The 24,124-nt window shown below is 38.5% G+C and overlaps 1 protein-coding gene and 1 long non-coding RNA gene across 4 annotated transcripts in view; one reads left to right on the forward strand and one right to left on the reverse strand.

The window, feature by feature from the left end:
- Positions 1 to 9,449: 9,449 nt before the first annotated feature.
- Positions 9,450 to 14,943, reverse strand: LOC139035678 (uncharacterized). 2 transcript variants are annotated; one of them, XR_011488367.1, is made up of 2 exons: positions 14,708 to 14,943; positions 9,450 to 9,757 (listed from the first exon to the last, which is right to left on the reverse strand). It is a non-coding gene; the product is annotated as an uncharacterized lncRNA (long non-coding RNA). The 2 variants fall into 2 exon arrangements; XR_011488368.1 differs by having other exon boundaries at positions 14,705 to 14,943.
- A 77-nt stretch (positions 14,944 to 15,020) lies between these two features.
- The window catches only part of RBM25 (RNA binding motif protein 25), a 53,270-nt gene continuing 44,166 nt past the window's right edge, over positions 15,021 to 24,124 (forward strand). The window contains exons 1-3 of one of the 2 annotated variants that reach the window (XM_020911186.2): positions 15,021 to 15,164; positions 21,576 to 21,692; positions 21,804 to 21,924. In XM_020911186.2, coding sequence (XP_020766845.1) covers positions 21,651 to 21,692; positions 21,804 to 21,924 — 163 coding nt within the window. In that variant the 5' untranslated portion in view covers positions 15,021 to 15,164; positions 21,576 to 21,650. The remainder of the gene's footprint in view (positions 15,165 to 21,575; positions 21,693 to 21,803; positions 21,925 to 24,124) is intronic. The other variant, XM_020911188.2, reaches the window with a different exon arrangement.

A 24,124-nucleotide genomic window follows, 5' to 3' on the forward strand; every position in this document is an offset into this window, starting at 1 on the left:
TACATCATGAGAAATGCTGGGCTGGATGAAGCACAAGCTGGAATCAAGATTGCTGGGAAAAATATCAATAACCTCAGATATGCAGATGACACCACACCTATGGCAGAAAGTGAAGAACTCAAGAGCCTCTTGAGAGTGAAAAAAGAGAGTGAAAAAGTTGGCTTAAAGCCCAACATTCAGAAAACTAAGATTATGGCATCTGACCCCATTACTTCATGGCAGATAGATGGGGAAACAATGGAAACAGTGGCAGACTTTATTTTGGGGGGCTCCAAAATCACTGCAGATATGACTGCAGCCATGAAATTAAAAGATGCTTGCTCCTTGGAAGAAATGTTATTACCAACCTAGACAGCATATTAAAAACCAGAGGCATTACTTTGTCAACAAAGGTCTGTCTAGTCAAAGCTATGGTTTTTCCAGTAGTCAGGTATGGATGTGAGAGTCTGACTATAAAGAAAGCTGTGCACTGAAGAATTGATGCTTTTGAACTATGGTGTTGGAGAAGACTCTTGAGAGTCCCTTGGACTGCAAGGAGATCCAACCAATACATCCTAAAGGAAATCAGTCCTGAATATTCATTGGAAGGACTGATACTGAAGCTGAAACGCCAGTCCTTTGGCCACCTGATGGGAAGAACTGATTCATTTGAAAAGACCCTGATGCTGGGAAAGGTTGAAGGAAGGAGGAGAAGGGGACGACAGAGGATGAGATGGCTGGATGGCATCACCAACTCAATGGGCATGAGTTTGAGTAAACTCTGGGAGTTGGTGATGGACAGGGAGGCCTGGCGTGCTGCGGTTCATGGGGTCGCAAAGAGTCGGACACGACTGAGCGAATGACTGAACTGAACTGATGAGTCTAATATTCATAATACATAAAGAATTCTTAAAACTTAATAATAGTAAGTCAAATAATTTAAAAAGAGCAAAGAATGTAAATAGACATTTCTCTAATCTAAAAAGACTAGAGAAAAATGATACATGTATGGCCAAAAAGCACATGGATAGATACTCATTGTGCTTAGTCTCTCAGTCATGTCCAACTCTGCAAACCCATGGGCTATAGCTCGCCAGGCTCCTCTGTCCATGGAATTTCCCAAGGCAAGGATACTGAAATGGGTTGTCATACCCTCCTCCAGGGGATCTTCCCAACCCAGGGACTGAACCCAGGTCTTCCACATTGCAGGCAGATTCTTTACCATCTGAACCACAAAGCAAGCCCGAAATGCTCATTACAGAAATGCAAACCAAAACCCCAATGAGATATCACTTCACATCCACTAGGACAGGTATAACTAGGGGGAAAAAATCCAGAGAATTACAAATATTAGCAATTGAAATCCTCAAACGTTGCTAGTGGGAATGTAAAATGGTGCAGCTGCTTTTGAAAATAGTTTGGTATTTCCTTCAAAAGTTAAACATAGGGCTACCATATAATCCCACAATTCCATTCCCAGAGACAACATTCAAGAGAATGGAAAACATATGTTCAAACAAAATTTGCATACAAATATGCATTGTACCATTATTCACAGTGAAAACAATTCAAATGTCCATCAACTAATAACTGGATAAATAAAACCTGGCATATCCATACAACAGTATGTTATTCAGCCATAAAAAGGAATGAGGTACTGTCAAATGGTTCAAATGGATGAAACTTCACAACATGTTAAGTGAAAGATGTTGTTGTTAAGTCATTCAGTCATGTCCAACACTCTTGTGACCCCATGGACTGTAGCCTGCAAGACTCCTTGGTCCATGGGATTTCCCAGGGGAGAATGCTGAAGCGGGTTGCCATTTCCTCCTCCAGGGTATTTTTCTGACCCAGGGATCGAACCTGGGTCTCCTGCTTGGCAGGTGGATTCTTTACCATTGCACCACCTGGGAATAAACAAGTCAGACATAAATCATATTGTATGACTCTGTTCATAGGAAGTGCCCAGAATAGGCAAATCCATAGAAACAAATTAGTGGTTTCCAAGGCTGTGGGGAATGGATAACAGAGAGTGAGAGTGACTGATTAATGTACAGAATTTTATTTGAAGGGATGAAAAGTTCTGGAATTAGTGGTGATTGTTGCACAACACTGTGAATGCACTAAAAGCCACTGAATTATAGACCTAAGAATGTTTAAAATTGTGAACTTTAAAAAAAAATAAAAATATCCATGGCTAATTCATTTCAATGTATGACAAAAACTACTGTAATGATGTAAAGTAATTAGCCTCCAACTAATAAAAATAAATGGAAAAAAAAAGGAAAAAAATTGTGAACTTTATGTGAATTTTACTTTTTACAAAAACCAAAGCAAAAAAAATTGTGAAGATGATATTAAGTGGAGTTTTGCCTAAGTTGGGTTTGAGGTGCCCAGGAAATATCCTAATAGAGACACTTGGCAGATAGTTGGCCAATAAGAGAAGGGCGTTCACATGATCTAGGCTACAGACATAGATCTGAGAATAGATCTGTATATGTGGACCCATTGTTGAAGCCCTAAGAGTAGATGCGTCAGCTGTGGAATCACTTAGACTAACAAGGGAGGGAGGCCTGCAACAGGACACTGAGGATGAAGAACATTTTAAGATGCAAGAATCAGAAGAGGACTATTCAAAGGAAACTGAGAAGGAGGAAGCAGTGTTGTAGGAGGAAGAACCTGGGACATGGGAACCAAGGAAGAAGAAATTGTTAAAGGCAGTGGTCAGGGAGTTCCCTGGTGGTCTGGTGGTTAGGATTTCGCACTTTCATTGCTGTGACCTGGGTTCATTCCCCAGTCAGGGAACTGAGATCCCACAAGTCGTGTGGCGTAGTCAAGAGAAAAAAAAGTAGTGGTCAGAGGTATTAAATACTAAAAGACTAAAAGTAGATGTAGTTTTATTGGATTGGTGGGGAGCAGGTTCAGATAATAGTTGTAGGATGAGATAATCACCTTCACTGGAGAAAGTCATGGAAATGTAATTTAAACTAAATTAAATGTCTAACACCATACATGAAAATAAACACAAAATGGATTAAAGATCTAAATGTAAGACCAGAAACGATAAAACTCCTAGAGGAGAACATAGGCAAAACACTCTCCGACATAAATCACAGCAAGATCCTCTATGACCCACCTCCAAGAATATTGGAAATAAAAGCAAAAATAAACAAATGGGACCTAATTAAACTTAAAAGCTTTTGCACAACAAAGGAAGCTATAAGCAAGGTGAAAAGACAGCCTTCAGAATGGGAGAAAATAATAGCAAACGAAGCAACAGACAAAGGATTAATCTCAAAAATATACAAGCAACTCCTGCAGCTCAATTCCAGAAAAATAAATGACCCAATCAAAAAATGGGCCAAAGAACTCAACAGACATTTCTCCAAAGAAGACATACTGATGGCTAACAAACACATGAAAAGATGCTCAACATCACTCATTATCAGAGAAATGCAAATCAAAACCACAATGAGGTACCATTACACGCCAGTCAGAATGGCTGCTATCCAAAAGTCTACAAGCAATAAATGCTGGAGAGGGTTTGGAGAAAAGGGAACCTTCTTACACTGTTGGTGGGAATGCAAACTAGTACAGCCACTATGGAGAACAGTGTGAAGATTCCTTAAAAAACTGGAAATAGAACTGCCATATGACCCAGCAATCCCACTCCTGGGCATACACACTGAGGAAACCAGATCTGAAAGAGACACGTGTACCTCAGTGTTCATTGCAGCACTGTTTATAATAGCCAGGACATGGAAGCAACCTAGATGCCCATCGCAGACGAATGGATAAGAAAGCTTTGGTACATATACACAACAGAATATTACTCAGCCATTAAAAAAATACATTTGAATCAGTTCTAATGAGATGGATGAAACTGGAGCCCATTATACAGAGTGAAGTAAGCCAGAAAGATAAACACCAACATATACTAACGCATATATATGGAATTTAGAAAGATGGTAACAATAACCCTATATGCAAGACAGAAAAAGAGACACAGATGTATTGAACAGTCTTTTGGACTCTATGGGAGAAGGCGAGGGTGGGATGATCTGAGAGAACAGCACTGAAACGTGTATATTATCAAGTGTGAAACAGATCGCCAGTCCAGGTTGGATGCATGAGACAAGTACTCAGGGCTGGTGCACTGGGATGACCCAGAGGGATGGGATGGGGAGGGAGGTGGGAGGGGGGATCAGGATGGGGAATACATGTAAATCAATGGCTGATTCATGTCAATGTACAGCAAAAACCACTACAATATTGTAAAGTAATTAGCCTCCAACTAATAAAAATAAAGAAAAAAACTAAGTTAAATGTCATTGTCTAGCATTAAAGCAAATGTATGTAAAGGCAATGCCAAAGAATGCTCAAACTACTACACAATTGCACTCATCTCACATGTTCATAAAGTAATGCTCAAAATTCTCCAAGCCAGGATTCAGCAATATGTGAACTGTGAACTTCCAGATGTTCAAGCTGGTTTTAGAAAAGGCAGAGGAACCAGAGATCAAACTGCCAACATCCAATGGATCATCAAAAAAGCAAGAGAGTTCCAGAAAAACATTTATTTTTGCTTTATTGACTATTCCAAAGCCTTTGACTGTGTGGATCACAATAAACTATTGAAAATTCTGAAAGAGATGGGAATACCAGATCACCTGACCTGCCTCTTCAGAAACCTGTATGCAGGTCAGGAAGCAACAGTTCGAACTGGACATGGAACAACAGACTGGTTCCAAATAGGAAAAGGAGTACGTCAAGGCTGTATATTGTCACCCTGCCTATTTAACTTATATGCAGAGTACATCACGAGAAATGCTGGGCTGGATGAAGCACAAGCTGGAATCAAGATTGCTGGGAGAAATATCAATAACCTCAGATATGCAGATCACACCACACCTATGGCACAAAGTGAAGAAGAACTCTAGAGCCTCTTGACGAAAGTGAAAGAGGAGAGTGAAAAAGTTGGCTTAAAGCTCAATGTTCAGAAAGATCATGGCATCCGGTCCCATCACTTCATGGCAAATAGATGGGGAAACAGTGGAAACAGTGGCTGACTTTATTTCTGGGGGTTGGGGGCTCCAAAATCACTGCAGATAGTGACTGAAGCGATGAAATTAAAAGATGCTTACTCCTTGGAAGGAAAATTATGACCAACCTAGATAGCATATTAAAAAGCAGAGACATTACTTTGCCAACAAAGATCCGTCTAGTCAAGGCTATGGTTTTTCCAACAGTCATGTACAGATGTGAGAGTTGGACTATAAAGAAAGCTTAGCGCCGAAGACGGAGAAGGCAATAGCACCCCACTCCAGTACTCTTGCCTGGAAAATCCCATGGACGCAGGAGCCTGGTAGGCTGCAGTCCATGGGGTTGCGAAGAGTCGGACATGACTGAGCAACTTCACATTCACTTTTCACTTTTCTGCATTGCAGAAGGAAATGGCAATCCACTCCAGTGTTCTTGCCTGGAGAATCCCAGGGATGGGGTCACACAGAGTCAGACACGACTGAAGTGACTTAGCAGCAGCAGCAGCGCTGAAGAATTGATGCTTTTGAACTGTGGTGTTGGAGAAGACTCTTGAGAGTCCCTTGGACTGCAAGGAGATCCAACCAGTCCATCCTAAAGGAGATCAGTCCTGGGTATTCATTGGAAGGACTGATGTTGAAGCTCAAACTCCAATACTTTGGCCAAAGTATTGCAAAGAGCTGACTCATTGGAAAAGACCCTGATGCTGGGAAAGATTGAGGGCAAGAGGAGAAGGGGACGACAGAGGATGAGATGGTTGGATGGCATCACCGACTCAGTGGACATGAGTTTGGGTATTCTCCAGGAGCTGGTGATGGACGGGGGCCTGGCGTGCTGCGGTTCATGGGGTCGCAAAGAGTTGGACACGACTGAGCGACTGAACTGAACTGAACTGATGTATGTATGTATATATGTGCTTCCCTGGTGGCTCAGTGGTAAAGAATTTGCCTGCCAATGCAAGAGACCTGGGTTCGATCCCTAGGTCAGGAAGTTACCCTGGAGGAAATGGCAACCCACTGGAGTATTCTTGCCTGGAGAATTCCATGAACAGAAGAGTCTGTGGGCTACAGTCCATGGGGTCAAAAAGAGATGGACACGACTGAGTGATTTTCACTTTCAATGCAGGAGACTTAGGTTTGATCCCTGGGTCAGGAAAATTCCCTGGAGAAGGAAAGGCAATCTACATGGACAGAGGAGCCAGGTGGGCTACACAGTTCATGCTGTTGCAAAAGAATCAGACAGGACTTAGGAACTAAACAATAACAACAATGTATATATATGTATTCAAGTTTAAACTATTTTTAGTAATGTAGTGGGTATAGCTCCTTTGAAGAACTATTTGGTAGTATCTATTCAAAGTTAGAAATCAGCATACTCTTTCCACTATTCCTTTCTGCTCCTAGGTATCAGTCCTCAAGAATTATGAACATATATTTTGAAGGAAACTTGTATAAAGATGATAACTGCATAATTGTTTAAATGAATACAAATTGGAAACAAACGTTCATAAATTTGAAAATTATTAAATAAATTGTATAATGGACTATGGTTGCCTTCTCAGATTCTGTTTCCCTCTTTCTCTTCTCTAACATAATTCTAATTTTGCTCAAATAACCACATTTACCGCCCCCCCCCCCCCCCCCGACTTCAGATTTTTTGAGAAAGCTGACCTCTCTCTTACCTCAAGGGATAGGCTTGATTTTCTAAGAGTATTTTACCAATTATTTTATTTAAGGTAAGAACAAGAAACAATTTAGGATGCGATCAATTCATGTTCCTAGGGCTTTCAGAAAGTTCTTCCTTGAGCTTCTGGAAGAACTTCTGACCATAAACAAAATGAAAAGACAGCCTATGAACTGGGAAAAAGTATTTGCAAACAAAATGAACAACAAGGGCTTAATTTTCAAAATAGTCAAACCGTTCATACAATCCAGTAACAAAAAACCAAATAACTCAAATTGAAAAATGGGCAGAAGACCCAACTACTTCTCTAAAGAAGACATATAGATGGCCAATATGTACATGAAAAGATGCTAGCATCAGTATTAAAGAAATGCAAATCAAAACTACAATGTAGTTATCACCTCAAAACAGTCCTAATGACCATCATCAAAAAGTCTACAAACAATAAAAGCTGGTAAGGGTGTGGAGAAAAGGGAATCCTCCTACCCTGTTGGTGGAAATGTAAATTGGTGCAGCCTCTATGGTAAACAGTATGGAATTTCCTTTAAAAAACTAGAGTTGCCATAAGATTCAAAAGTAATGTCTCTGCTTTTTATTATGCTATCTGGGTTGGTCATAGCTTTTCTTCAAAGGAGCAAGCGTCTTTTAATGGAAATATTACTCTTCCATAAAAAAGAATGAAATAATGTCATTTGCAGGAACTTGCAAGGATCTAGAGATTACCATACTAAGTAAATGAGAAACAGGACAACAAATACCATATGACATCACTTATATATAGAATGTAAAATACAACACTAATGAAAATATCTATGAAAGAGAAACAGATTAACAGACATAGAGATTAGACTGTGGTTGCCCAAGGTGGGGGTGATGCAGGAGGGAAGGATTGGTAGCTTGGGATTAGCAGACGCAAACTATTATACATAAGATAGATAAATGACAAGGTCCTATTGTATATCCCAAGGAATTATGTGCAATATCCTGTGATAGACCATATGGAAAGGAATATGAAAAAAATGTATGTAACTGAACCACTTTGCTATACAGCAGAAATGAACACAACATTGTAAATTAACTAGACTTCAATAAAATTTTTTTAAAAAGAACTTCTGAAATCCTCTTATACTTTCTCTTTAATTAAAAATCATGTGGAATTTTCTTCAAGAGATGGAAATAGCAGACCACCTGACCTGCCTCCTGAGAAATCTGTATGTAGGTCAAGAAGCAACAGTTAGAACCTGACATGGAACAACAAACTGGTTCCAAATCAGGAAAGGAGTATGAAAAGCTGTATATTGTCACCCTGCTTATTTAACTTCTATGCAGAGTACATCATGAGAAATGCTGGGCTGGATGAAGCACAAGCTGGAAACAAGACTGCCGGGAGAAATAACAAAAATTGAGATACGCAGATGACACCACTTTTGACAGAAAGTGAAGAGGAACTGAAGAGCCTCTTGATGAAAGTGAAAGAGGAGAGTGAAAAAATTGGCTTAAAATTCAATATTCAAAAAACTAAGATCATAACATCCGGTCCCAATACTTCATGGGAAATAGATGGGGAAACAGTGAGAGACTCTATTTTGGGGGGCTCCAAAATCACTGCAGATGGTGACTGCAGCCATGAAATTAAAAGACAACTAAAGAAGATGCTTTTGAACTGTGGTGTTAAAGAAGACTCTTGAGAGTCCCTTGGACTACAAGGAGATCCAACTAGTCAATCCTAAAGGAAATCAGTCCTGAATATTCATTGGAATGACTGATGCTGAAGCTGAAACTCCAATACTTTGGCTACCTGATGCGAAGAATTGACTCACTGGAAAGGACCCTGATGCTGGGAAAGATTAAGGCGGGAGAAGAAGGGGATGACAGAGGATGAGATGGTTGCATGGCATCACTGACTTGATGGACATGACTTTGAGCAAACTCTGGGGGTTGGCAACAGACAGGGACGCCTGACATGCTGTGGTCCTTGGGGTTGCAAAGAGTTGGACACGACTGAGCGACTGAACTGGACTCAACTGATGGGCTCAAAGTAGCCGCACTATGACCATGAGGGAAGTTAGCCTTCGAACAAGGCCCACATTGTAGATGGTAGAGCAGGGAGGTAAGAAAAAATAAAGACAGAAGAACCTCATTCTTGATAAGATTATTAAAGTTCTGGATCACTGAGTCCTGAAAGGCAGCCTATTTAGTCTCTCTGCTGAATGGGCCGATACATTTCCTTACTGGTTAGGTCACTCTGAGCTGTTTGTGTCTTGTTGTTGAAAACTTTCTAGTTCAGACGCTATGACACAACCATATTATGGAATACAACGTAGCAGTTTTAAAAATAAGGCAGATTTCTATATACTAATTTAATATGAAAAAGTCCTATTAATGAATAAAAGTTGAAAATCTGTATGATTCTATTTGCGTAAAATTTTTAAAAGCAAAATAAAACAAACCATTTCTATAAGTGTTGTATATGTAGATGTGGTTGTGTAATTTATTTCTAAGCTAAAATATACGTAATATTTGCTATGTTGAAAACATATGTAGTGCATATGTAAACTCTAAAGCATAATAATAAAATTAAAATCATTAAACCCAGCAATGAAAAAAAATTAATAAACCCAGCAATGAATTTACACACTAGAACATTATCAAAACCATTGAGGATAATTATATGTTCCTTTCCAATCTCCACCTTTGTTTTCTCCAAAGGAGAAATAGCAATTCCAAGAGATAACCACTACTCTGAATTATTCTTTTTCATAATTTATTTGTTTTTGGTTTTGCTGAGTCTTCATTGCTGTGTGGGCTTTTCTCGAGTTGTGCGGAGTAGGGGCTACTGTCCAGTCGCACTGTGTGGGCTTCTCATTGGGGTGACTTCTCTTTGGAGCACGGACTCGAGGGCGTGTGGGCTTCAGCATTTGCGGCACAGTCTCAGTAGTTGTGGTTCCAGGCTCATGAGCACAGGTTTAATACAGGTTTAACAGTCGTGGCTCAAGCGCTTCATTGCTCTGACGCACATGGAATCTCTCCAGATCAGGGATAGAACCCATGTCTCCTGCATTGGCAGACAGATTCTTTACCACTGAGCCACCAAGGGAAGCCCTGACCATGAATTTTTAATTAATTTTCTTATAGTTTACCACATATACATGTTTCTTAAACAATAGTTTCTTACTTATATAATTTTTTAATCTTTATATTAATGATATCGTACAACATACAGCTCTATGACTTCTTTGACTCAACACTTCATGTATGTAACTGTAGTTTATTCATTCTATCTTTATACAATGCTCATTATGTAAATTTTGAAAATGTGTATATTTATTCTCCTGTCAACCATTTGAACACTTTCCATTGTTTTTTCCTTTATGAACAATGGTGTCATGGACATTTTTGAACATGTGTACCACTGTATATACACAAGTTTCTTTATGAAATTAGAAGTTGAACTGCTGATTTTTAGGCAAAGCACAAGCTTTATTTTTCTAAGTTATGCCAAAATAGTTGTGCCAATGTAGACTTTCACCAGCAATCCCTAAGTGTTCCTGTTATTCTACATTCTTGTATTATTAAACTCCTTATTTTTTACAAATGAAATGACTTTAAAATGATACCTCACTATGGTAATAGCTTTTCTATAATTACTAATAAAAGGAAGCAGTTTTTATATCTTATTCATCAATTGTCTTCCTTCTGTAGCCCTAGTTAAACATAGCTCAGGATAATACTTCCTCCTGGAAAACTTCCCTGACTTCACCAGATTCTCAGGCTAGCCTAAGTGCTGGTACTAATACTTTGCATATTTCTATCGTTACACTTTAACAGATTCTCCATTTTTCAAAGTCCCTTTTTAAAAAAAAAATTATTTGGCTGCATTGGGTCTTGTTTGAGTCACGTGGGATTTTTCACTGATGCACAGGGACTCTCTAGCTCTGGTGCACACGCTCAGCGGTTGCAACACGCGGCCTTAGTTGTCTGCAGTATGTGAGATCTTATTTCCCCGAATAGGGACAGAACCCACGTCTTTGGCATTGCAAGGCAGATTCTTAACCACTGGACCACCAGGGAAGTCCCATGACTATCTCTTCTTTATAGCCCAAAGAGTAGTCTAATTCATCATTTCATATGGTGTGTGTTAGTTGCTCAGTCGTGTCTGACTCTGCGAGCCCATGGACTGTAGCCTGCCAGGCTCCTCTATCCATGGGATTCTCCAGGCAAGAATACTGGAGTGGGTTGCCAGTCCCTTCTCCAGGGGATCTTCCCAATCCAGGGATTGAACCCGGGTCTCCAAGCCTTGCAGGCAGATTTTTTTGCCAACTGAGCCACCAGATTACTATTTCATATGGAAAGCTGCCCTTTTTTATACCTATTTCTTCTTTTACCCAGTGCTATTACTTTTTCGATAATTAATTTTAGATGACCTAATACAATATGCCTATCTTCTATAATTACATAAATATTTTAATAATTTCAATTGACAGAAGTTTGAATTCACATAGTCTAAATCTGGATGACAAAGTAGCCTAAATTGACGCTCCAGGCAGAGATGTAGAGACAAACTGCTTGATACCTGGCTGTTTAAAACTATTTTCCTATTTTTAAAGACATGCTAAAAAAAAAAAAAAAAAGACATGCTGTGATTTTTAAATATTGACATATATAGCTTAGCCTTTTAAAGGTGAATAAACACATGGCCCCTTCCTTGAAGGAACTCAGTGTCTAACATGGAAACTATGTGAGAAACAGATGACAATCATACAGGAAGCCTTTGGGAGACAGGAGCTTCATCAGGACACCACCTCAGCTCCAGCAGCTCTAATGACAACTCAGATGCCTTGGTATGAGCTCCAATAATTCCCTCCTCTCAACCCAAGGCACAAATGGACCTATTCTAGTGACTTTCTGTTTTTGACATAATTCACCTACTCTCTCACCTATCACTGCATTTTTCTTTTGCTATCAATTCATTGATCTTGAGTTTAAATTCCTGAGATGATCTGCTTGGTTCAGCTAAAGTATGTTCTTTTCATAGGTCACCTGATATTTTGCTGACCATTTGGCTCAAATAGGGTAATAGGAATAGGGCCAGAATGTACATAATGAAACTGCGTGCATGCTCAGTCATGTATGACTCTTTGCAACCCCATGGACTGTAGCCTGCCAAGCTCCACTGTCCATAGAATTTTTCAGGCAAGAATACTGGAGTGGGTTGCAAGGCCCTCCTCCAGGCGATCTTCCCAATCCAGGAATTGAATCTGTGTCTCCTGCATTGCAGATTCTTTACCCACTGTGCCACCTGGGAAGCCCTACAAGTGATATATGAGTGCATTATTTAGGGCTGTTTCTGTTGAAAGGATGGGACATTCAATTCAAACTGATTTAGGAAAAGGAATTTATTGGCTTACAAACCAAGAAGCCTAGAAGCATGCTGTTGTGTTGCTGTTTAGACACCAAGTCGTACCTGGCTCTTTTGCAACCTCATGGACTATAGACCACCAGGCTCTTCTGTCCATGGGATTTTCTGGGCAAGAATACTGGGATGTGTTGCCATTTCCTTCTTCAGGGGATCTTCCCCATCTAGGGCTCAAACCTGTGTCCCCTGCATTGGCAGATGTATTCTTATCCACTGTGCCACCAAGGAAGCCCTAGAAGCATAACTGGCCTAAAGAATGGCTGAATCCATGATTTCAAATGATATAGTCAGCTTAGCCCTGCTTTCTTCTGTGTTGGTTTCATTTTTTCTCCACTAGCTCTAAGTTTAAATCCTCCCAGAGTTAAGTGAAAAAAGGAAGAGTTCTCCTGCCCTCCCCCTTTAAGCATTTTTCTTGATAGGATGAAGCACATAGTGTAAAGGTTGAAAGCATGGACTCAGTAACTAGGTTGGCTTCATCAATTATCTACTATTCCTATTATCTTATTTAACTTCTTCAAGCCTTAGCTTATTTTCATCTGTATCACAATAGTTCTGGTCCCATCACTTCACGGCAAACAGATACAGAAAAAGTGGAAACGGTGACAACAATGACTGCAGCCACGAAATTAAAAGATGTTTGATCCTTGGAAGAAAAGCCATGACAAACCTAGACAGCATATTAAAAAGCAGAGACATTACTTTGCTGACAAAGGTCCATCTAATCAAAGATGTGGTTTTTCCAGTAGTCATGTATGGATGTGAGAATTGGACCATAAAGAAGGCTGAGCACTGAAGAATTGACAGTTTTGAACTGTGGTGTTGGAGAAGACTCTTGGGGGTCCCTTAGACAGAAAGCGGATCAACCAGTCAATGCTAAAGGAAATCAACCCTGAATATTCATTGGAAGGAATGATGCTGAAGCTGAAGCTCTAATTCTTTGGCCACCTGATGCAAAGAGCCAACTCACTGTAAAAGACCCTGATGCTGGGAAAGATTGAGGACAAGAGAAGAGGACAACAGAGGATGAGACGGCTGGATGGCATCCTTGACTCAATGGACATGAGTTTGAAAGACAGGGAAGCCTGGCATGCTGTAGTTCATGGGGGTCCCAAAGAGTCAGACACAACTTAGCAACTGAACAACAATCACAATAGTTTCTAATACCTGGGTTGCTGTGAGATTTAAATTTGGTGATATTTGTAGGATGTGCCTGATACACTATTTGAAATAGTGCCTGATACAATGTAAGGGCTATGTTACCAGCTCTGATTGGGTCATAAGCCCCTCCCTATGTCCTAAGGGTTTTTGCTAGGGTTGGGACTTTGTATTCAAACCACAAAGATCTGGAGTAGTTGAAGGATGGTTTCTTTTAAGAAATTTGGAATGCCTTTACCAAAGGCTGGGGAAAAGAGGCTAGGTCAACAGAAACAACATGTTTACTATAGGAAAGCAAATTGTTGCTTGAGACTTCTCTAAGGTTTTATTTTATCATACAAGTAATACATAAATTTGTGTACATTGTTTCTAATTATATATAGGGATAACCTGAGAGGATTTCTGTTTATGCTTGTGGTTGTTAAAAAAGCACAAACTTTTTATTTTAAAATATAACTAGCATTTGACTAGCAGTTTACTGAACAAAGTATTTTCACATGTATTAGCTATTTAATCCATACAATAGCTCTGGGAGAGTAGGTTTTATTAGACTTTCTGAATGGTAACAAACTTTGCAAGCAGAAATACAGATGTAAATTTTACAAATGATGGTACTGGTATAGCATTCTACATTAGTTTCCTACTGCGTTTTATGCACTGTTGGTATCCACATGTAACCATTTCTTTCATTCAACATATATTTATTGAGCCTTTGCTATGTATGAGGCGTCATCCTAGGCACTTGGGATACACAGCAGTGAACAAAACAGACAATACTCGCACTCCTTAAGTTTACATCTAGTGGGGTATGGGCAGACAAACCATAAAGAAGGAAAAAGTTTTATACAGTAAAAATAAATAGGAAAACCGGATAGGGAGTATATAGATACGTTCAATTTTATATGCAGTGGTCAGTGCAGTTTATCCTCTATTCTGCGTTGTTTGCAGCTCTCCTGAACAAGGAAAATAGTTTCATTTCTATTTACCATACTCCCAGCACCAAGCACTCAGAGACAGTAACTTTATACTAAATAAATGATAACTCTTCTAAGATGCAAGCAGTTGGGAAACACAGGCCTGTAAATAGATACTGACCATACAATCCATAAATTGAATAACCTAATCATTCGTGATTAATTTTAATCTAATAACTGAAGTTCCATGGGTTAAATACTATTACAGGGCGTTTCTAGGCATTTCAAACATGTTTTAGCAGCCTCTTTGGCCCTACCAGCGCGTGTAAGCTTTCCTGTTTGTGAATGTGCGCATTTTTTCCAAACCACAGTCTTAGCCACTTATATCTTGGTATCAACAGTAGTTTTCTAGGATTAGCACTTAGGGTTTCTACTGAGGAGCTGGGTGAGGCCCAGTTATCAGCCCATTGCAGTTCAATAAGCCACAAAGCAAGGTTCTAACCCCCAAAACACAAACTACCGAAAGCGGGAAGCCCTCTTTACAGTCCTCACACCGAGTCCAGTCGGAACCTTGACCTCAAGATGGCGTCGCGTAATCATAAGATTGAATCAGCTCCAATCAAAAATGGCAGGGTGGGTCGTAAATGACGGCTCAAGACTTTCTAGCCCTCATTAGGCGCTCCATCTCTATGGTGATTCGCCGCTGCGTGGTGATTCAGAGCCAAGAGTGAAGACTATCTATACGCGCTCTTCTCTATGATCCTCCCCCCCACTCCCCTGGCCGCAATGCACGCCGGGCACTAGGAAGACCTCCAGAAGCTCCCCGCGCAGCGCGGCGGTGTTTTGCGGCCTGTGCGAGTAGGCGCTTTGGACCCGGTCTCCCGGATAGCGGCGCGCAGAAACCTCGAACCGGTGGAGCCCACTCGTAACCTGGAGCCCGGAAGACTGCGAAGACAGTGCCGTTTCCTCAGCGGCGGGTGAGTTCACGCCTCAGAATGCGTGCGGAAACCCGGAGACAGGGTACTTCGGTTGGGGGCGGAGGGAAAGCCTGGGAGGCTTCGAGAGGGCCGGGGTGGGATGGGAATAAGGGTACAGGGGACGGGGACGGGGGCGGGGGGTTGGGGTGGGGGAGGGGACGGGCACGAGGCTTGGGTTTCTCCACTTCTCTAAGGCCTCGAAAATCTGTGGGCCTAGCGGCAGCCGGTGAAGCCCAAACCTACCGGCCTCCTTGCATTGTCGCCCACTTTTCCTTTCCTTTCCACGGCTCGCCACAGAGTGGCCTCGGCCCATTCTGGGCTCCGCGTTTACCAGAAAACGAGCTGTCGCCCCCCTGGGGAGTCCTTTCTTGAGATCCCTTTCAAGCCTGAGCCTGCGGAATCCCTCCGGTAGATATTCCGGGCCTAGGGTTCAATTGCTCCAGACTATGCCTAAAGGCCGGCCAGCACCCACCCTTTTTATCGGAGGTGGGGTAGGGGGGGCTGGCCACCGTCTGATTTCTTTCCCTTCCTCTCTGGTCATCTAAAGCCCGCCACCGAGTGAACTGCCCTCTCTCCCACCGTCCCCACCTTGCCGCCACTTAAATTTAGCTGCTGCCCAACTTTTCTAGCACCCTCCTAGTTGGTTTGCTGTCTTAAGATTGTGATGAGTGTTGTGGCCCTGCCCCTTTGCTCCCCTGGAGGTTACAGTAAACTGTGTCCATTGATTCTAGGAGAGGTCCAAGCTCCACGTTAGAATATGTTACTTCGTTTTCATCATTCTGTGGTCTTCATTACTGCTTTTACAACATGTTTTTAGAACAAGTTCTAAGAGTATGAAGATTATTTTGAAGTTACGTAATATGGTTTTTTATATTGCCAGGGAAAAGCCATTTTGATAACTGGGCAGAGTGGAGCAGACCGGGAGGAGGGAGGAAATTGGGCTTCTCTTGCACCAGACTGCTCTAGTTTTGAAGTACTGTGAATTGGGTATTTGGCAGTAGTGTATAAGCAATTTTTATATTGTTTTGAGAGCTTTGCTTTCTAAAAGGTTATCTCCAAAACGTTCAGAGGGTGGAAATGCAAACAGTTGGTCAGTAATAGTTCCTCACGATTCAAGTAGAGATACTATGGTGTTTTACCTCTTTAACTTTTCTTGAAGCCTTGGTTTTCTTCACCTGTAAAGTGAAGATTATTGACGATATCCACCTCATAGGTTATTGGAATTGGGAATTAATTGAGAAAAACGTATGTAAAATCCTTAGTGCAATAACCAGGTAACATAGTAAGTGTTTAGTGCATATTACCTAATAGTGTTTGTTGTTTAAGAATTTTCACTGAAGTACAGGAGCCTATCCCTGACTTAACATTTCTTCCAGTGTACCCTGGATAGAGTTGTATTAAGTCAGAGTTAATCATTGGTACGTTATTATTAGAAAGAAGCATTGTGATAAGCGAAAACAGCCTTTGGATTGGTAATTTCAGGATAGTGGGGACCTTGGAGTCCTTACCCGCGAATTGTATTCTTTTGGATTAGTTAGCTTCTTTATCAGTAAAAGGAGAAGAGTATATTTAGACTAGGTAATTTGGGAGGCTAAATGAGATGATCTGTGTTGAAAGCTTTTGTAAACAAAAGTAGATTAAAATATCAAATTAAAGTTGATATTTTCATGACGTTGGTAACCCCAGAAGATGAATTATTTGCTTTTTGGCTACCTCCAAGTTAGTTGTATTTCATATAGTTTTTTCATTTACACATAATTTAGAGAAAATTTATAGACTGTTTTATACTGTAGAAGCGAAAGTAATCATTGACTCAGTATCGTATAAAAGCATGCTGTTTATCTTTTTTAATTTCTTGATAGTTCTTTCTGATGCTGCTACTGAGATTCATAAGAGGATTTTGATTGATTCCTCAGTTTTTTGAATATAATTTTTCCTAACTTTTTTTAAATTTTGAAACTCGAGAAAATAAAAAGAACATATTTTCACTGAGAATTACTGCTATCGCTTTTTAACTTTTTTTTTTTGCTTTTTAACTTTTTATTTTGACATAATTTCAAACTTAAAAAAGTGTTGTAAGAATGGTATAAAGGATTCTCAAATATCTTTCAGCCAGATTCCCCAAATGTTAACATTTTACCTGTTTGCTTTATCTTCCTCTCCTTTTTGTCTTCATAGTTTTCTTCTGAAATCTTTGCTAGTGAGTTGCAGATGTGGTGTCCCTTTTAACCCCTAATACTTAAGTGTGTATTTCGTAAAAACAGTTAACATTCTCTAAACTAACAACAAAATCAGGAAATTAATATTGATACAGTGTAGTCTACAGGTCTTAATTTGGTTTTGCCTGAAGGAGTCTGGAATTGATATTGCTAATTTTTTTTTAAAACAGCTTATTAAGGTATAATTGACATGTAAAACACACTCATTTTAATGTACGATTCAGTGATTTTTAGTATATGTGCAGAGATGTGCAACCATTATCCCAAAGGCTCTCTCTTTTTTTGTTTACAAGTCACTTCCTCCTCCCACCATAGCTCTAGACTACCACTCATCTCTGAGTTAGGCTTGCCTTGCTTAGTCTGGGACAGTTACGTCAGCCCATTGTACCTTGCAGGCTATAAACACAGCGGGAAACTGCATGCTACACTAATCATTTATATTTAATGTTGAGCTACTCGATTGGTTGCATGTACACATAACTTAAAATTTTCTCTTTCAGAACTAGTAAAAATAATGTTAGAAAAGAATCTGGCACATAATTGGAGCTAGATGTTTTATGGAATAAATGAATAAGTTGTATAAGAGTGTTTGCTGAGGAGGAACTGTTGGTTCATTTGCTTCTTACCATTTTAGAAATTTGTTCCTGATGAGATTAGCTTGTAAGTCTATATCCCAGGTGAAATACTTTCTGTCAGGATAAATCTGTAATGTTTGAATGCATATAAGCAGTAATGGTATTCTTAAGAGTGCAGAAAAAGTGATTTAAAGGTGAAAAAGAAGCAGAATGCATAGATAAAGCTTCTTTATTTTGTTTTGGGGGAGGACCAAATTTATTGAGATAAAATTTACATACATTAAAATGCATCAATTTTAATTTCAGTCAATTTTGATGAATACATAAGCCTGTCTGACCACTGCCACAATAGAGATAGGAAACACTTCCAACGTAGGTGCTTGTTTTGTTATTTGGGGCCATAAAGTTTCATCCTTGGTGGATGAAAATGTTTTGAACCTTCCAAAAGTGAAGCACTACTTTTCAAGTATTCTTTAAATGCTTTAAATTTCAAGTATTCTTTAAATCATTTAAGTCATTTCAGTGCTGATAAAATAAGCTCCTCATCTCTGTTAAACCCCACACACAATCCCTCGGCAATTGACTACATTCAGAGTATATCTAGAAACGAGAAACTTGTCACCACTTCACTACCAACACCTGTTCTAGGCCACCTCTCTTGTCTAGGTTATTTCAATAGTTTCTTACTTTTCTACCCTTGTTCTCCTCCAGTCTTAACATAGGGGCCAGTGTCACTGTTAAAATATAAGTCAAGTCAAAAACCTTTCAGAGTAAAAACCAGTATTTTTACAGCAGTTTACAAAGCATTACATTTTTTGAACCCCCTTCCCATCTCCAGTTTGCGCCAGTCCTGTGCTTCAGCTGTTGGCCTTATTCCTCGAGCAAACACACCTCAGTTTCTTTGTATTTGCAGTTTCCTTTGCTTGAAAGGCTATTGCCCCCAGTATAGGGCTTCCTGCCTCATTCTCTTACAAGTCTTTTTAAATGTTGCCTTCTTGGTGAAGCGGACCAGCTTGTTTAAAATAAAGCATTCCTTAGCTGTCTTCCCTATTTCATTCAACAAAGTACATACCAACTTTGACTGTCTTTATAAAGTATTGTAAGAGGATTACAGTTTTATCACCTACAGGTAAAAATGATAGACTTTGCTTATCCCTAAAGTTTGTTCTCAGTCATTTCACATATATCAAAACATACCACGCTCTATATTGAAGTATGTGGTTGATACTCTCCTTTTAGGATGTTTAAAGTCAACATTAATTATCAGAGATCACCAGAAATGTTTGTTTTCTGAATTTCTGTAGGAAGGGCCATTATCTTATTAAGATTGCCTTCATCTTTGAATTTCAGCTTCTGAATAAGCAAGTTTTTAACAGTTCCAAATAAAAGGGAAATATTCTGTAGAAAAATTGGAGTGAGTGAAATGGGTATATTGCATAAACTAAAACACAATCTGGTTAATTGTAGAATTAAAAGACATTTGAAAACTGAAAAAATAGTTTAAACACCAAGAACATAGAGGGTTTGTTTTTTTTTTTTTTTAAGTAGTATTTGCATTTAATACTTGGGGGGAAAAGTAATTCTAAAGACGAATTCATAGTTCAATCTTTGTAACCATTGTGAGGCTAGGTGCTTGTCACTGCTTGAATTGTACCCACACATGGTAACGTCTTAATAAATTTATTTAAAGAGTTTCTTAGTGTTTGTTTACTGATTCATTCATTGATTATTTATTCAACAGGTATTAATACCAACTGTTCTTCTAAGAAAGTGCTGAGATAGAGTATTATAATGATAATACAAGAGCTTCTGTAAGTAGGACAGTAGCCCTCGATGTTTTAAAAGGATACATGCTCCTGTCACCTTCCATATAGATTATTTGTTTTTGTTTTGGGCAAGAAAGTATTTTTAAAAAATTATTTAAAGATTCAACACATTTACAGTCTTAAATTAGTTGCATTTATACCTACTATTTTAAGGCATTTCCAATAGCTTACTTGCTGATATATGGCATTATTCTACGTATTTATTTTACCTGTAAAGCTTTCTGAATATTTTAAATGTGCTGTGTTTTTGAAATTGAAGTTTAGATTTTATAGAATATTTCAATATCCTAACTTCTTAAGGGAAAACACTCAGGAGGAATAGCTATGAGGATAAAGGGCATACTTTTTAAAGAAATGTCTGATAAAGGAGTAAAAAGATACTCAGTCATTAATGATTAGGGAAATTCAAGTAGAAATGAGAGTATTTTTTTTACCTATCAGATTGGAATGATGGTGAGGATATAAGGAAGGGGCATACCTAAATACTCTTGGTGGGAATATTTGTACAGTAGGTTTGGAGGTAAAGTGTAGATATATAACAGTACTTATCTGTATTATAGAATTACTTGGCACAGGTGCTTAGAGTTATATGTCCATTATGTCCAAGAACATTTAATATTATTTGTAAGAGGTAAATTACGGAGATAACCATCCATGTTGGTAGATAGTTGTATCTATATAGTGATAGTTTATTGCTTTATAAAGAATGGAGTAGAAGTTTATGATGTGAAGAGATGTTAATGAAGGAGAAATGTACATAATATACTATGATTATATTGCTTGCACAAAAACATAAATGATTATATATTAGTTTGTGTAGAGAAAGGTATTTTAGAAGAATACAATGATTTATACCAAACTTGGGATTGGGGCAAGGAAGTGGAAGACAAGCACGTTTTATCCTTTCTCTCCTGTAGGATGAGTAAAACAATATATAAAACCCAGAAAAGAAAATAGAGAAAAACATTTTTTAAAAGCTTTAGACAACTCTGGATCATTTGTTATAGAGTATAGGTAGGGGAGTTTTTCCAAAGATACAACAGAAAATCTCCTGTTAATCAAGTTACTACTTTTAGCTGCATCATTAATATCAGATCAATCCACTTATTTTGGTACATGGAATCTTATTAGGACATTCTAACATCATTTTTCTAAACTTTCCTCAGTAGTTTTGGAGATTTACAGTACATTGACAAAAATATTGACAATGTAAAATTTGAGGATAGGGAAAGTCTTAAGTATTTCTATTCATTAGGAAAAAGACAAAAGTTTCTTTTGAGTGATAGTAGTGTTATAAACGAAATGAAACAGTTCAGTGTGTTTTTGTGTTTTTAAAAATCAAATACCAGCATCTGATTCTTGAATTTCATCCATTCATTAAATATCATTCAGGAAAGGTTAAGAGGTTTGCTTTAACGTTTAAGAAAAATTACCATTTTTTTTCCATTGTCATAAATTGGATATTTTCTTTATATTTGAATGATTACAGTGGGACCTGATACCTGTAGGTTCCCCCCTACCTTCCCAGGTTTGTAGAATGTCACTGAGACATTGATTTGTCCTTCAAGAACTGGCCAACGCTGAATCAACAAATACTGTGTGATTTTGTTAATTTAGTTTTGAGGATGCATAAAAAATGAACGCTTCAGAACACTTAAAAACTGTTAGATATTTTCCTGAATTCTGAGTTTGGTTTAAAAAGATTCAATGATGTTTGGTACTTAATTTTTGGATATTAACTGAACCTCAAAATTTTTTTCTTCCTTTATATGTATTCCCATATGATTGTAGGAGTCTATCCTGAACTTAGATCGTGTACATTTTGGGAACTTATTTTAAAAAAGATCTAAGTTTAAAAAATTCTCAATGGACAGACAGAGAAAAGAGGGTCTTTGCCAACTCCTTTGGGTAAGAAACTTCAGAATTTTGCAGATACTCTAAAAATGAAGGCCAAGAAACCAGGCATATCAAATTGTAAATTTTTCAAATAACGTGATTTGCCATGATTTCTTTCTTTAGACTGCTGCAGTAAGAATGTCTTTTCCCCCTCATTTGAATCGCCCTCCGATGGGAATCCCAGCACTCCCACCAGGGATCCCACCCCCACAGTTTCCTGGCTTTCCACCACCCGTGCCTCCAGGTAAGTTTGTGGGTACTGTTGCTTTTGTGGTTGATGACAGTGTTGTATTAGCTTCTGGTATACAGGAAAGTGGTTCAGTTTCTTGGATTTTTTTGTGTGTGTTTCAGTTTTTTATATATATATATATATATACACACACACACACACACACATACATTTTTTAAGATTCTTTTTCATTATACTTAAGATATTGAATATAGTTTCCTGTGCTATACAGTAAATCCTTGTTGTTTATCTGTTTTATATATAGTAGTTTATATTTGCTGATCTCAAACTCTTAATTTATTCCTCCCTGCTTGCCCTTTTGGTAACCATAAGTTTGTTTTCTGTCTTTGAGTCTGTTTGGTAAATAAGTTCATTTGTATCATTTTTTTTTAGATTACACATGTAAGTGGTATCACTTGATGTTTGTCTTTCTCTGATTTACTTCACTTAATATGATAATCTCTGGGTCCATCCATGTTGCTGCAAATGGCATTATTTCATTCTTTTTATGATTAAGTAATATTCCATTGTAAACATCATTATATACCATATCTTCATTCATCTGTCGATGGACATTCAGGTTGCTTTCATGTCTTGGCTACTGTATATAGTGTTGTGACATTGGGGTGCATGTATATTTTGAATTAGAGTTTTCTCTGTGTATATGCCCAGAAGTGGGGTTGCAGAATCATATGGTAGCTCTACTTTTAGTTTTTTAGGAACCTCCATGCTATTTTCCGGGGCTTCCCTGGTGAATCAGTTGGTAAAGATTCTGCCTGCAGTACAGTAGACCTGGGTTTGATCCCTGGGTCTGGAAGATCCCCTGGAGAAGGAAATAGCAACCCATTCTGGTATTCTTGCCTGGGAAATTCCATGGACAGAGGAACCTGGTGGACTACAGTGCATGGAGTCAGAAAGAGTTGGACATGACTTAGCAACTAAACCACAACATACTATTTTCCATAGGGCTGCGCCAGTTTACATTCCCACCAATGACGGTGGCTTTTTTTAATGTGTCCTTATGTCATTGCAGTATTATCTTTAGAAGATACATGTATGAGTATTGGTAGAAATGCTGCCTGTTAGTGTTCTAGAAATGTGATGTCTCATTTTCCTCAGGTGGGAGTTTCTATTTCTGGTCGAGTATCGAAGCCATCTAAGAAATTTAAAATCTTTATTTAAATAATAGATAATACATTTATACCAATCAAAAAGGTATACAGGGAAAAACTTTTCTCACCTTCCTGTATAATTTATTACTATCCCCTTACTGAAAGGTGAAAACAAAACAGGGTTATTAGTTTTTTCTTTATCCTTCCAGATATTTTTTGGTGCATATTGCAAGCCACTCTAAATATATATTTTTCTATTCCATTTGTTTTTGTGTTAATTCCTTTAACACAGATAATGTAGTAACATCATATATATACTATTCTGCCTTAACATATATATGTGTATTTGACTATATCTTGGAGAGGTTTCCAAAGTTCTATTTAAAAGCTTCCTCTATTCAGTGTTTTATAAAGTAAAAAAAGTTTTAAGTCCAGCCCCATCCTACTGAATCAAATCCTTAGAAATTAGGGCCTAGGAATGTCTTTTTAACAGGTTCACAGGTGATTCCTAAGTATCCATTTAAGCACAGTTAAGAGAACCCACATTTGAGAACTCTTGAGATTTATAATTAGCATTGCTTGACTTAAACTTTTCCTCTGGTTTATGAGTGGTAGTTCAGATTTTTTTTTTAATGGGATTGAAAACATTTTGTACAGATTCAGTTTCCCTTATGAAAGATAGTATCTAAGAGTTCTCCTTACTTTGCATGTTGGGAAGTATTTTCATTTAACATAGAATCCATGTAATTCAGGCTGAAATCAACAAATGATCTTGTAAACCAACTAGAAGTGTTTCTTTTTAGGAAAGCTTTACATCAGTTACCTGGCTTTAACCATTGGATTATCTGTTTGAAGTTACAGTGTTTACTAATGAGCTTGACTGTTGCAGAATCAAAAGTACCTTACAATTGGCTAATTTGATGGGTTGTTAATTCATAACATGTACATTACAGAGGCTTAGCTTTGGGGGCCTCCTACCTTTAGGTCAAGTACACAGATGTGTTGGAGTAGATGTGAAAAGCCACAAGATAAATATGGAATTTTTCTGGAGTATCATTTAAAGCTTCAGGAATTTGAGGGTAAATCATAATTTAAAAAAACAA

This window comes from Odocoileus virginianus, chromosome 6 (assembly GCF_023699985.2).
Source record: "Odocoileus virginianus isolate 20LAN1187 ecotype Illinois chromosome 6, Ovbor_1.2, whole genome shotgun sequence".
NCBI classification, from domain to species: domain Eukaryota; kingdom Metazoa; phylum Chordata; class Mammalia; order Artiodactyla; family Cervidae; genus Odocoileus; species Odocoileus virginianus.